Source organism: Kryptolebias marmoratus, linkage group LG8, assembly GCF_001649575.2.
Source record: "Kryptolebias marmoratus isolate JLee-2015 linkage group LG8, ASM164957v2, whole genome shotgun sequence".
In the NCBI taxonomy this organism is placed as follows: domain Eukaryota; kingdom Metazoa; phylum Chordata; class Actinopteri; order Cyprinodontiformes; family Rivulidae; genus Kryptolebias; species Kryptolebias marmoratus.
The window spans coordinates 20076833-20091481 of NC_051437.1; the positions used below are offsets into that span (position 1 = coordinate 20076833).

The window sequence follows — 14649 nt, forward strand, 5'->3', positions numbered from 1 at the left end:
CCGCTCTGCCTGCAGCCGCAGACCCTCAGCAGGCTGACAGGCCTTCCTTTGCATAATCCAATCTCTGCCCCAGTGCAGGACAAGGGCATCCATTTTTCCACCTCTCGTCTCTCCTTGTGTTCTCATGGCCACAGTGCTCCTGATGGCTCATTATTAGACCATTCATAAAAAACCCACCTCTGTGTGTTTATTTTTCTTTTAACCTCCCATTTTTATCCTCTTCGCTCTTTAGCAGCGTCTTCCTTTACCTGTCAATGAGGTAAGTAAAGCGTTCCCACATCCTTCACAGCCTTCCAGCATCCACATATTCCATTTGGATTTGAAACAGCGCCAAGAGAAAATCAAGTGACACAAGCCACACAGGGTGGGAGGGAGGGGGGGCAATGTGATCCCACTTGATTGTTGAGAGTTTATATAGCGAGTGATGACAAAGTGCTTTATGACTTTGCAGTGTTCGCTGGGCCCTGCGATGGAAGCCTTATACAGGCAAAGTTCCCTGGTGACCTTGGCTTGTCAAATGTTCTCCTTTTCACCAAGAAGGAGCCAGTGTTCGGCAGCCGCTCAGAGATCGTAAGCTGCTTTTAGCTGGACAGCTGCAGAAAGCTTTTGGAGGTGATTCATGCTGCCATATTTTAATTGTCAAAACAGTCCAAAAGAAATGGATCACAAAAACAAAAACACTTTATTACAAGCTCAGATAGAAAACATTATATATAAAAAAAAACTTCTAAGAGTCTAATGCTATGGTTGCAGGACTTTGGGCAAAATGATAATGCTATTATGCTCACCATAATAACATGCTTCTCAAGTGTAATGTTTACAGCATAGTTTGTTCACCAACAATGTATTTAAAGAAAATTACCATGTTATAACAAAGTGCCACCAAGGTTGATGGTCAGCTCTGTAGACCACTGGCAACGCAACCAGCTCATTTGTTCTTCAACAAGTTCTTTAGAAGCCTGTGTTGGAGCAAAGAAACACAGCAAGAAAATATGCATGACACAATGGAGTCAATGCAGCAAAGGTTAACTGAATTGTTAAAAGAAGTAAAGGGTAAATATTGCAGTTAAACTCTTAATCATGGCCATCCTGAAGAAAGAGCTTGTGCACCAAATTTCAATTTAATCAACAACACAAAATTCTAATGTCATTATCACACAAAAGAAAACTAATCATATGGAATCTTTACACATTGATTTAAAAGTTTGAGCTATGTGTTAGATTGATAAGTCACTGGATAATTGGCAATTTTACCAAGGTGTTCCCTGAGGAAATAATAATTTTATGCCAACTTAAGACCTCTGTTTAATACATATCCTAACCCAGGGTTAGGACCTGATTCAGTGGTTAAATTACCTCTTCATGTTCTCCAGAAGCCTGTTAATCACCCATTGATTCAGATCAGATGTGTTGGAGCAGAGAAACAAGTAAAACCTGCAGGATGGTGGCCCTCGAGAACGAGGACTGCCCACCCCTGTCCTAACCTCACCATTATCACACTGCCCCCTGAGGCCATTCTTCTTTTAATGGTTAGTAACTCCAAAAACCGCTGATATATACAGAAAAAATCTCCTAAAAAATGACTGACCAGATTCTAGTAAAAGTACTATAGTAGGTTCTGGAAGTAGTATAGCAGACATCTTATCTCACAGGGAAGAGGAAGTTCTCCCAATCCTGCATTGTCCGTGACCTTTCCTATGCAAACTACAGGAAACTTCCCCTGGCTGTCCTGAAGTTTGGATAAGCTTGATGCTTCGGGAAGACCTCTGTTGCTATGATGTCAAGTACCCACGTTCAAGATCAACACTCAAGGGCTCAAGGATTTGTTTTAAATGGGTAGAGTTGATGTGTAAGGTGCAGACAGAGCCACGGTTGCCCTCTGACTGCTCCTGCTGCTGCTATGGGCTAACAACTCTTGCATTGATCCAAGGAGACACTCAGCCCTCTAACCTGCTGAGTGCTCAGTTCCAGTGAACAATGGAGTTCAGAGCGTGTCGATACACTATCCTATTGAGTGCTCTCCGTTTAGCACCAAGATTGATGAGGTTAAGGCTCCCAACTGGGGAGCCAAATGGTGTCAAAAGCAAGGTGTTGCTTTGGACAAACAATCCTTCACTGCACTACCACACTGAGAGCCACTGGTCACTGACTAACCCACCAGGAAACATATTTAAATTCACACAAGGTTCCTGACAGGGTATGGAAACTGTGGTGGATGTTGTAGGGACTCTTAAAAATGTAGATGAGACTAGATGATGCTTTGTAGACAGAAATGCTCGGCAAATCCCCCAAGACACTAAATGATGTACAAGTGGATTTATTACTGGAGGTCCCTATAAATCTAAGGTTGGCCTGAACTCCAGGGAGAGGTTAATGGATTACAAAGGGATGTGGTATCGAACCTCTGAGAAGTTTATACACCTCATCAATATGTGAAACACTATTGATCATTTGGACCTTGATAAATTAAATTCATACACTTGACAATGCATGGCATTACCCAGCATGAGGAAAAAAAGGAGCATTTTTTGGCCCACCTATGGCAAACTACACACCAGTGTACCTTGGTCCAGAATAAAAAAAACACTATATGCTGGACTCCTGCTAAAAGGAACTTCCACCAAAGCCAGTCTGTAGGTCTTGTGCACTCTGGAAACAAGTTTTCTGAACATGTCTGTTGCTCCAGAAGAAATTGTGTAACTCCTGGTGATAGGCAAGTAGAGCAGCTCTACATTAAGGCTAAAAACATGCGTGTTAGGCTGCCTTCAGGCCCAGGCCTCCCCTGAAAAAGACATCTGTGATCTCAATGGGACTTGTCTGGTTAAATAAAAGTCAATAAATAAATTAACTAATACTTCTGTGATAAACATGCATCAAAAGATACTTAAAATTCAGATTTCGTCTTTAGCCAGTGAACAAGCACTGCTAATTTGAGCTAGCAATAGTAAGTCTTCAGTATGGAAGTTTTCACTGAGTCAGGAACGTTAGCTATTTGTAATATATGAAAGGCATTTAAAAATAAAGACCAGAAACAACAAAAAGAAAGATACAAGCAACTATATAGGGCAAATGGAATATGTAGGATACATACTCTAAATGGAATATTTTTATGGAAGCTGTTCTGACTGTTGAAAAACCACGCTGAACTGAGCCTGACAAACTACTTTATTTATAATAAATTTACTTGTAAAATACTCCTGAAAACAATTCAGGAAGCAATTCTGATGCTACTTTAGAAACAACCTTACTATTTCATGTCACACACATTAAGCCATATATAATCTCTTGCTATATATTTTATGAATTTCTCTATTCTGGTTTTGGTGTGAGTATTACTATGTAATAAGGAATCATCAGTTACAGTTTATTTTTTGTCCCTGAAATCCTGGTACCAACCCAACACTTCATATTTTTCAGCTGCTTGCCCAAGTACTGAGCAAAAATTGTTGTAAAAGTAATTAAAAGTAAAATGTGTAAAATATGGTTGCATGAATTGCAAACAAAAACCACACTTTGTTTTAGTCAGTAAATCACTTTAAATGTCGTACACAGAGAGTTTAAATTCATAAGTTTTCTCCTTAACAGGCACTCCAAATTACACAGCGAAGACTAGTTTTACAGGCGCTGTTTGTGCTACAGAAACCAAAAGATGAGCACTTATGATCAACCTTCAGAATAAACAAAAGTTCCCATATTTGATCTACATGCACTTCACTGAGTCATTTCAGGAGAGAAAGCTGAAAAAAAAATGCTGGAAGTCCCTGCTCTGTCAAGCTTTCTGACTGATTCATGGTTTTACGTCAAGTAAACATAAATAGTATTCTCATCTGCAGTTCCTGGTTCAATAAAAGCCTGTATGAGAGCAGACCCAAAGCCCCACAGGGGCCCTAAAAAACAATTTTTTGCATTTGCATGTTTTGGAGTTTGGATCAAGTGATACATGTCTTTCCTCAAATTTTTATTTAGAGAAAAATGCAAGTGTGTTTTTTTTTTAACTCTCAAACAGAAACCAACCCTCCATAATCACACTGACACAAACATACAGGAATATAAAGAAAGTTCTCAAACTACTTCAGGGAAAAGTTAGGTGAATTTTATTTCAAGTTCATGACTAGTTTCACAATATTAACATGAACATCCCATAATAACCAGGACTATCCTTGATAATAACATACAGTAGGGTGTGCTCACTGTATATTGTATCTAGTTGGTTTAAAATAACTAAGATTCTTCTTGAGATGAACAAGATTTATAACATTTATGGCTGAAATTCTGATATTGTAACAGAAAAGAAACAAACAGTGAATCTCCAGTTGTTATAAACCTTTATAAACTTTTTTTTTTAAACATACGATTTTTCATTCACAAAAAATCATTTCAAATACATTAAAAATGGTTTATACAGTAGACTTTAAAGTTGTTATTATCTCGTACTTAATCTCAATCAACATCGGAAAAGCTAAAGTGTAGGTCAGGACCAGTAAGTCAGAAATGTGATGGTTTCCTCTACCTTTTCTGTGCTCCTGAGAAGACCGTGTAATGGAGATGGAAATAGCTCAACAGGCGATATCCCTTCTTCTCAGTCATGGACTTTTCTTGTTAGCTTGAGACACAGTGAGTAATTCAATAAGTCAAGTATTCATTTATTACTTTCCTTTTCAATCATGGGGCAATTTTTTTTTTAACTTCCCCATCCACCTCCACACCGAGAAAAAAAAAAAAAAGTAATACAAGTTCTGCAACTTCCATCTGTGGCAGCGCTTGTGTCTTACTGCAGCTTAATTACAAAATATTGTTGCCGTTTTCTGTAAAGATTACTCACTGTAGGAGGCCCTACGTAATTTGGACCGGAGGGTTTGTCACAGAAAATAATACGATGCAACTGGGCTTTCTGTATTAGATTTCCGCTTTTAGCCTCCTTGACATTTCAAGCTGCATGAACTAATACATCTGTTATTTGTTGATCATTTGATTATTAACATACTTCACAAACCAAATCAGCTGCCCTGCTGGAGACACATATATAGCTCAGCAGACTGTCTGGGTTTTCTCGCCTGCCACACACAAATGCACTCGCAAAGATGCAGAATTCAGCCCTCAGTGAAAAAGGAAAGCAGGGGGGTGGGAAACATTTATCTTCCCCTCCTCTGAGCGTATGAGCACTCTGACACCGGCATGGAACAAAGCCCGTCATCACATTCTAATCTCAAATTTCAGGGCTTTTATTTCACCCAAATGCCACCCTGCTGGCCTTGTGAATTATTGACAGACTGACACCAATGCGAAAGGACACATAAAAGAGGCTAAAAGCTCCGGCCCTGGAAGAGCTTGTCCTGTCCTATTGCCATCAACAGCGAGGCAAACTCTGCAAATGCTTCACGGGAAGCTCGCAGACTGAGGTAACATATGATTCCTGACCCACAGCTGCATCACACAGCAGAGATATCCCACACAGCTCTAACTCTTTGTTCTGAATAAGAACCTTAGTACAATTACAAGGACACCAAGGCAAAGCTGTGAATTATCTGATCAAATCATGAAAATTAAAAGCAGTTGGTCATACGTGGTTAGAGTTGCACACAGGCTTTTAATGTCCGTGTGATTTGCCTATCACTTGTTATTTCTCCTTTCACAGGGACCTCCCTCTATGGGCCTTGGATTAGCAGGCAGTTTTGTTTGCATGATCAAAAGTAAATCGTGGTAAGCCATGTGTCACTAAACACTCCGATATTTGTCAGTTGTGGATCTTCCTCCATTCATGTCTACTCCTCAGTTTGATCAATTTGGAGGAAAAAAAAAAAAGTAAGTAGACACTGATAGGGGAAATGTATTTTAAAAAAATAAACAGTGTATGAGCAGAGAGCAGCAGAGAGAAACAAGCATGGAGGAGAAGTGGTGCGCTGCAGAGTGTTTTTGTGCTTACTACTGACATCTAATCAACCTCGCTCTCGTTGCTGGCACCCTCGGGTCGCCTCAGTTTGTCTACCTGTTCGTTAATCTGTCCGTCTCCACCTCGTCGATCTTCAGTCTGCATGCTTAAAACTTCCTCTTCGTGGCTAACATCCTCCTCCTCCTCCTCCTCCTCCTTCGTTTCCTCCTCCCCCTGCACCTCCATGCGGACCTGGTCCAGCGGTAGCGATGTGCTCAGGCCCACGGCGCACGCATCTCCGTTGACAGCATGGGCTCCGTTCGGCCCTCCCAGTGCATCCTGGGGGCTGTGGTGTCCATCTTTGACGGGGGAGGAGTTGGCGGACTCGTTGCTGACAGGAGAGATGTCGCTGCTGCTGTTGGTGTGGTTAACAGACAGTGATCCAGACGCTGATGGCAGCTTCAGTGGAATCTGCCACGATGGGATCTTAGGAATAGCGGGGGTGGAAGGGAATTGTTTCCTGGAGGGTGGCAAACAAAATTTCATCAAAAACCTGACTGTGATCACAATATGTAAAACAAGCTTTCATATGCTGTTATCAGCCATAATTGGGCATAACTTCCTTATTCAGGTGTTTACAAAACAGACTCTCAACCACGCATTTATATTGTACGAGCAGCCACAAACTAAGCACCTTTGTACTTCCAATAATTACAGCTGAGGGTTTCTTTTATTCACCCCCAAACAGCCAGATGTTCATCACACCTGTTGAAGATGCTCTAACATTTTTTGTTTTTAATTACATAGAATAGTGCTTTTTAAGATCAAAAAGACAGCGTTGAATGGTTTCTGCACTTCCTGGTGGTTAAAAAGAAAACAGTTTGAGGACAATTTGGATCAGTTGAACAGGAAGGCAACAAGTTTTGAGGCAGATGGCGACACAGACGCTTTACTTTTTGTTTCAAGCCACCGCCAGAAAACTCAGTGAGAGTTGAGATGAAGTTAAGAAAGCAAATGACAAAAGGATTATTACTGATTAGAATGTATGAGGGGGAACAAAACACTCTCAGCCAAACAGTTCTGAGGCAATTTATGTCCTTGGTGTTTTTTTCTGATGTACACTCTTTCTTCGGGCCTCATTACAGACATGGATACATAATCATGCATGCTAATCGGACTGACTGAGCTGGGCTGGGCCTGATTGGATTGAGTAGGAATGAGGAAACGCTAAAGAGCATATAGCAAGACCGTATCACAGTAATAATTTTTTAGGTGCAATAAAAAACCTTACATTGGGGTTTATTGTAAAGATTTTTCAGTTGACATAATTTCTCTTTTTGTATAGTCATTCTTCATTAATATGCACACATTGCATGTGGTTTTGCTGGTTACCAATAAAACCCTTAACACACACCAGGTCAACTGAAGGCTGCAGTATGCTAACTAGCCTCATTGGTTGTAAGGTAAAACAAATAACGCAATCATTACTGCAGTTTGCAAAATCTGACATTGTGTTCTTTTCTTTTGTTTTCACAGAAAAATATTTCAGCTGTTGTGCGTGCACAATGAGCGTTTTATTCTTGGACATTTTTTCTCAGAGATTTAAACTCAGCCCTCCAGGGACAATACATATACTTAAGACTAAAGTGTCTTTTAAACACACACTGCATTCCATTTATGTAAAGGCAACTGGGTGCACAGTATGTACTGTATTTGACTGAGGAGTTTATGCTTTTGTGATGTTTTGCTACAACAAATCTTGCAAGGTTAGATTCAGCATCATTTATGTGTCAGTTTCAGCACAGCTTCAGATTAACGCCAGTGTCACATTAGTAAACAGGCAAGTGCAGCGGAAATGGGTCTTAGTTTGGCATTTGATCAGCTGTTCGGAGGAATCAAACAGAAAGCTGCTGGTGTTTGGTAATTTAGTTGGGGTTTTTTTTGTTTGTTTTTTGCTTTTTCCTCAGTACCTGAGCCAAGACCAGAAAATATTACTCTGAAATGAATTAAAAGTCTCAACTGAGTTGACATTAACTTTGCTCATACAGAAAACCCAAACAGCCATGGCTTTAACGTTTAAATAACCTCAACTGAATTCTTTAACATGTTCAGAAGCAATGGTTTCAGCTAAATCTGTATCAGCATGTCAAACATACATGCCATGTTGCTGTATAAGATCATTTTGAACGAAGCAGTGAAAACATCAATATAAATGTGATGACTAAATCAAGGACTTTAATCAACATACCAGCTTTTTGGGGGACAAAAACTACATGCAACAAAATTCCTGTAAACAGCACAATTTGTCAAATTCATTCCATATGACCATCAATGCTTTAGTCATAGGATGAAAACAGGAACAAATGTTCCCCAAACAAGGACTGGAACTAGCTTTAGAAGTAAATCTTTAACTTTTATGTTCAGTGTACAAACATACTGTTACAGGGCGAGACACGGAAATGGCATTTTTTGATGACAGAAACAAATCTATGGTAATCTTTCTTACATAATGTAAAATTATATATATAACAAACTGAACAAAATTGTTGATGTTTCAGAAGGGTCAGGTCAAAGTCCTGGCAGAAATCCAACAAAAATGTTGTGCAAAGACTTAACATTCATGAAGTAATCCATCACTGCCTCATTTGCAAAGTCACATGATAGTTATTCACACAACTTTGTCACAGACAAATATGTAGTAACAAATCATATGTTTTGGCAAGAAAATGAACATGTATTACACTTTAGTCTCAATTATTAATCTGGACTTTTGGAAGTAAGGTGAAAATCTGACAATGTTATGGTAAAAAAATAAATCAAAATTTTAAATAATTTAGCTGATTTTTTTTGTGTGTCACTGGCAAATACTTCAAATGGATGCATTATTGAAATAAAAAAAATGCCAAAAACAACATGTCTTAAGCCTTTCAACACACACACACACACACACACACACCACCCACGCACGCACACACCTGGACTGTTTCATGTGACAGGGGTCTGCATAACTTTGTTACCTGCTGAGCAGTAAACCCTTCAAAGAGGCAATCTCAGCCTTCAGGTCCCCAACTGTTTGGTTGTCTAGGATGCGGTTGGTTGAGGACGATGTCTGTACAAAAACACAAGAAAGACACACACAACTGTCACTGACACAAAAACACAAACGTTCACTGTTCAGGTCAGCTGAAGGGTCACAGCACAAAGCCACTGTGGGTGTTTAGACTTTTCTGCAACTGTAGGAAATATTAAAACCTTATTTCATGAAAGGATAGGGTAAGTAAACAAATATAGCAAATGCAAATGCTAAAAGCCACATGTTTGTGTGTAGCCAAGTCATCTGTCACCATATCAACCTGGGCAACGGCCTACTGGGGGTGACGACAGAGAAGAGGACAAACCATCCTGCTGAAGCAACGTTTCTCATGTCAGGAAGTACAGTGAGTGTGAATCGTGCGTTTTTACATAATTTTCCATACCACCTAAAAAGATTAGGTCAGTGTGCAGTGTTTTGGATAATGGCAACCTTGAACAATAGACACATTCATAAAGACAGACCAAAGCTCAGCAGGGTTTTGTTCTTTTGCTCTTTTATCAGAGGCTTGTGTTATCACACAAAGACAAATACAAAGGTAAGGTATTTGAATGGCAAATTACAGTTGAAAATCTAACTCTGAGGCCTTTTTTTGTGGGGATCGGTGAGACTTGTAGCCATAATAGAAACAACCTATAGAAGGACAAGATTTGACAAAGGTCTGGAGAGAAAAGCATCACAAGTCAGAACCAATGATCTATTTATCTTTCACTAGTACAACCTTTGCTAAAAAAAAAACCAAAACAACAACAACAAAAAAAACAACAATCTTGTAAATTTTAATAAAACCCAGTCTGCACACTTCTGAATCACTTGCTCTGTGTCAAACAAGTGAAGGCAGAATAAGGGAAGCAGGATAAATAAGGATTTGGATTTATTGAAAAATGTTAGTATTTATTAAAAACAAACAACCTCACATTTTGGATAGATTACTTGGTGCAATGAGAAAACATTACCTGGCCTTGATGCCAAACTAGTGGGAAACAGTAAAGTAGTAGGAGTACCTTACAGTTTTTAGTCCACGCCTAAATAAAAAGCACAAACACATGTGAGAGCTAGACGATACACCGATGAGACCAGAAGGGATTAGAAGGAGCAGACAAGGGAAAAAGTGGGATAAAAGAAAAGTAAAAGCTGTAATTAAGACTCTCCTGACTCACCAGAGGAAGCTTGTTAGGAAGCGTGGACCCCCTATCGAGGGGAGAGGGATAACTTGGACTCTTTCGCTTGTAATTAAATCTAAGAGAAATTAATTGAATCACATCTGAAAGGGATCAGACTCATTTACAGCAGATAGAGGGAGGCAGAGGAGGAGAAGTGAAGGGAGACAGAAAAAGAAGACAAGGGAGAGGAGTTTCTTTTTTGGGGCGGGGGGCTCTTATCGGCTCCTAAACCTCCCTGATAAGGAGCTGTGTTTTAGAGGTGGTGCATTGGAGGCCTGCTAAAGACACTCTTATTACAGCCGTCACCTCATTAGAACCATCTTAATCCCTCACCTCCCCAAGGCACCCGTATAATAAGGCTCAATTCTGCTTCTCTCTCCTATTTTTGGTGAAAAAAAAAATCATTGCTTTAAAGGCCGAGTCAAAAATTTCCAAGGCACAAAATCACTAGAAGAAAGGGGCCGATTTCTTAAAATAGTGGAAATGTGATGACTTCTGTACATTAATGCCACCTAACAGAGGAAAAGAAACCTTTTGAGTCGACACGTTAACCACCAGCTACATTCATAATATGCATTATCTACAGAGCAGCACCATATAATATCTCACATCAAGGCTTGTCACACAACACTAACTCTGACATATGTCTTATTAAGTCTGAAGAAACCTAATTAAATGTTGGGCCAGGACTGAATTTCAGCTCTGAGATACATTATGTCAGTGTGTATACGCACACATTGTGCGAGGATCATGTGTTAAGTGCATGAGGTGCTTGGGTGAAGGCTGAGTGTTTGGGGTATCAGTGACTGCAGAAAATTGAAGAATGCCGACTTTAAAAGCCCCACCTGAAGTGTTGACACATATCCAATAGACCACATGAGTGTGTAAAATGTGATGTTTTAACAACTGCTGATCAAAATATTTGACCTCTGCAATTATTGAGCTGATGCACACAGATTCTCGTTTGGTTTTTTGCCAACTTAAGTTTTTGTATGTTTGTCTATGCCACTCTTGCTGACTTGTGTTTGTTTTCTTGCAGTTTCACATTTCACTTATGTAGTCACAGAATTATGACGCAAATGTTTGAGTCTTATTTACTGTTTAGTTATACATTTTAAAAAATCTCTAAAAAAATATTTTCTTCTTTGAAACTAAAAACTACACACTATGCAAGATGTATTTTATGAAACAAAATGTTTTAATTTTGCTTTTACTTTCTGTTCCATTTGGCTAAACAAAAACATTTGGGGTCCTGGGGGCAACTTACGTGTTTTGAAGGTCCTACAATTATTTATTTTCACTTTAAATCAATATCAAAAATTTGGTAACTGCTGTTGCTTATCACCTAAATGTACCTGACCTCCAAAGTCTTTCCTTTTTTCTTGTATCTATAATAAATAATTTAAAATGTAGATCTGTTCTCTCTTTTTACTGATGTTTGACTGACATCCCACTTATGGTGTAAAGGTGCAGGGCTGTAAGGGGTCTGTAACAATAAACTAACAAGTGCAGGACATACCCGTCCCTTTAAACTTCCTTTTGTAAAAAAAAAACATGCCTGAACGGGAAAAAAATAAAAACAACACAACAACCACCAAACAAATGAGCAAACCTCCAAAAGAAATAAAAAATAAAAATAACATGCTCCTATGAAAGAGGCCTATGAAAGAGGTACAACCTATTAAATCATCAACCACCAGCATGCGGGTTGGCTGTGTGTTTTTACTGAGTAAATACTGTTCACAGCGAGATTTCCCCTAACTGGTTTAAAAGCCTTGTAACTAATATGTCTCGGGTGGGTGCCTGGGTGTGATAGGGGTCGGCCTATTTCGGCTGGTTAACTAAGTGTTTCAGGAAAAAAGGGAAGAAAAATATATATTACAAGCAAAGAGAAAAAAGAGCAACAAATCCAGCAGCATCCAAGGATGGCAGCACATCTGGCTAAATGAAGATAAATGCCTTTGGACCATTAGCAGCGAGATAAGATCTTTAACAAGCCTTGTTTAAGAGTGTCTGAAGGCAAATTAATTCCCAGTTACTCCGCTGGCAGACAGTCTGTTTTTTCTGTAACACATGTATATTTATGATAGAATTAGTTTCATATGGAAGTCCCCAGAGCAGTGTTTTTGAGTCGAAACACTGGTACAGTGCAATTGATTTCACTCTATTTATGCTCTTTCCCACTGGCACTTTATCTTCTGTAAGCAAGGAGGCGGTTTCTAATCTTCTATGTAGTATCCACTAATAAAGAGAACGATCAGTGAGTTGAGACAGCAGGGCAAACACAGTTAACAGGCAGATTTGTAATGATAATAGGGCAGAAGTAGAGTTGGCTGTTTAACATCAGGGATGTATCTTCCTGAGGCAAAGTCTGCCCTCAACACCAACAGTACCACACAGCAGCAAATTCTCACAGAATCATAAGTAAGAAAACAGCAAAGTCTGGAAATGTGCTGCATCAGCCTGGGTTTTCTAGGTGTGCGTAAGTGTGGACATGAGTCAGTCTGCCTAAACTCACTTCCATAATGAGGTCCCCGCTTTGGGGACAGCAGACCCACACCGCAACTGAGCGGTTTCAATGAGAAATGTTTACTTAGCAGCTGAGGAAACAGAAGTCTCCATGTGTTTTGGGTTAAAGGCACATTTCCATGTTGAGAAGTATAATTGCTAAGCGTGGCGCACTTTAGGCGACGTAGTGCTGCAAACCCTAAAAGCCGCAAACGGTGAATGATAAGTAGCTCACCAGCTCCAACATGTGTTTCTCATCAAACATCCTGGACCTGAAAACAATTTCCCAATTTCCCTCATGGCCTGAGACAACAGAAGGCCTCGTGCCGACTCACAAGGAAAATTTAAGATCAACACTATAACTATAAAGCAGGGTTTATGATTTGTTTAATGGGTGTTTTGATGGGAAATATACTTTTTATACACTACTGCTGTCCAACAAGGCACTCATAGCAAATGAAGTGGACTTTTTAATCCAATCTGTGATTTAGTGATGACAAATGAAAAGAAATAAGATCCATTGTCCCTTTGTGCTGGAGAAAACTCATTGTTGAAATTGGACCTCTTGTCTGGCTGAGGGACATGTGCTGATTTAGTCACCACTGTTTTCCGCACCACTCAGAGATAATGCACAGCTCAGAACTTAAAACGGCATAAAATGAGCTATGCGTTGTCATCTTTTGATGAACCCAGTTCAGGGAAGAGATTCATACTTTTCTTCCTCATTTGTGCCGAAGCAGATGTGTCCACATATGTTTTCCTGTGATTTCCAGATGCTACGGTTATACACCCACGTGCTTAACAAGCTGTGGACATAAAACATTGTCTAAGATTGTCTCTTTCAAGGCAATTTTTAGAGCCAAGGGATCATAAAACGATTTATGAGCAGTGTTATAAAAATCAAGCAACATTTCATCCCCGCACATAAGTTTTTAAAACAATCACTCAGTGGGATTCACCAAAACACTTACCATTCTGAGTAGATTATGGACACTGTCTATAAAAATCAAGGCGGTATGGTTAAAGATTATGGTTCTGTGATGAGATCCACCTTATTTTTTTGTAGCTTGTATTCTGATGATATATGATATAATAATGCTGTCTGTCTTGTGTAGTTACGACTTGGGCAGAATAAAATTTTTTAGTACACAGAGGCCATGAGAGGCCTCATCTCTCTCCTCATCAATCTAAGATTTTAACCTGCAACTTTATGTTTACTGAGGCTCTTGGCAGCTTCAAAGTTAGTGCCTTTCTAGCTTTCTTTAAAAAGCATCAATCAGAAGATAAACTTAAAATGTACTGTCAAAAATGCGTGAAGTTGTTTTGCTACACTGTTAGTTTTCAGCAAGGTCATAAGGACTGATATAGATAAAGATATGTGCAATCACATCCTGAATTAAGAAAATGTGTTATTTAAACCTACCCAGTTAAACTAGGAAAAGCAGAAGTTGAAAAACTAAATACAATTTCAGACTTTATTCTCAATAATGTTGTTGCTACTTGCAGGAAGTGACGGATGAGTTCCTGTTGAAATGGCTACTGTACCTCTGCTGCAGCCAGTTCCTGAGAAAGCTGCTGGATTTTCTGCTGCTGCTGAATCAGGAGCTCCTGGACAGAGACCAGGGTTTGCTGCAGCTGGCTAACTGTGGAAAACAAGCAGAATGACAATAAACTCAGAAAAATTCAAGCCGGATCTTTGATAAGGTTATGTTAGCAATACAGAACTGATTTTCTTTCTTGAGATGATGACAGAACTGATGAGGCTTAACTTGTGCCACCGATCAAAGCTGTCCTTTAAGAATTGTAATCAAAGCTAATATCCGGTAACTTTAGTTGCATCTTTTTGGTCTGAGGCGTTGGGGTAGGGGCAGAGAAGGGAGGGGTTCACATAGGATGGAGGTATTAATCTCTAGTGTCTGAACTTAAATTAAATAACAGTCTCTAACCTTCCATTATCCACCCAGACACTGCCTTCTAATGCATCTTAAACCCTCAAACGATCAACAAAGGAAAAAAAC

General features: G+C 39.5%; 1 protein-coding gene across 1 annotated transcript in view; it reads right to left on the minus strand.

The window, feature by feature from the left end:
• Positions 1-4077: 4077 nt before the first annotated feature.
• The window catches only part of pex14 (peroxisomal biogenesis factor 14), a 45588-nt gene continuing 35016 nt past the window's right edge, over positions 4078-14649 (minus strand). The window contains exons 7-9 of the mRNA XM_017417839.3: positions 14177-14274; positions 8887-8978; positions 4078-6389 (exon numbers count right to left, since the gene is read on the minus strand). Coding sequence (XP_017273328.1) covers positions 5933-6389; positions 8887-8978; positions 14177-14274 — 647 coding nt within the window. The 3' untranslated portion in view covers positions 4078-5932. The remainder of the gene's footprint in view (positions 6390-8886; positions 8979-14176; positions 14275-14649) is intronic.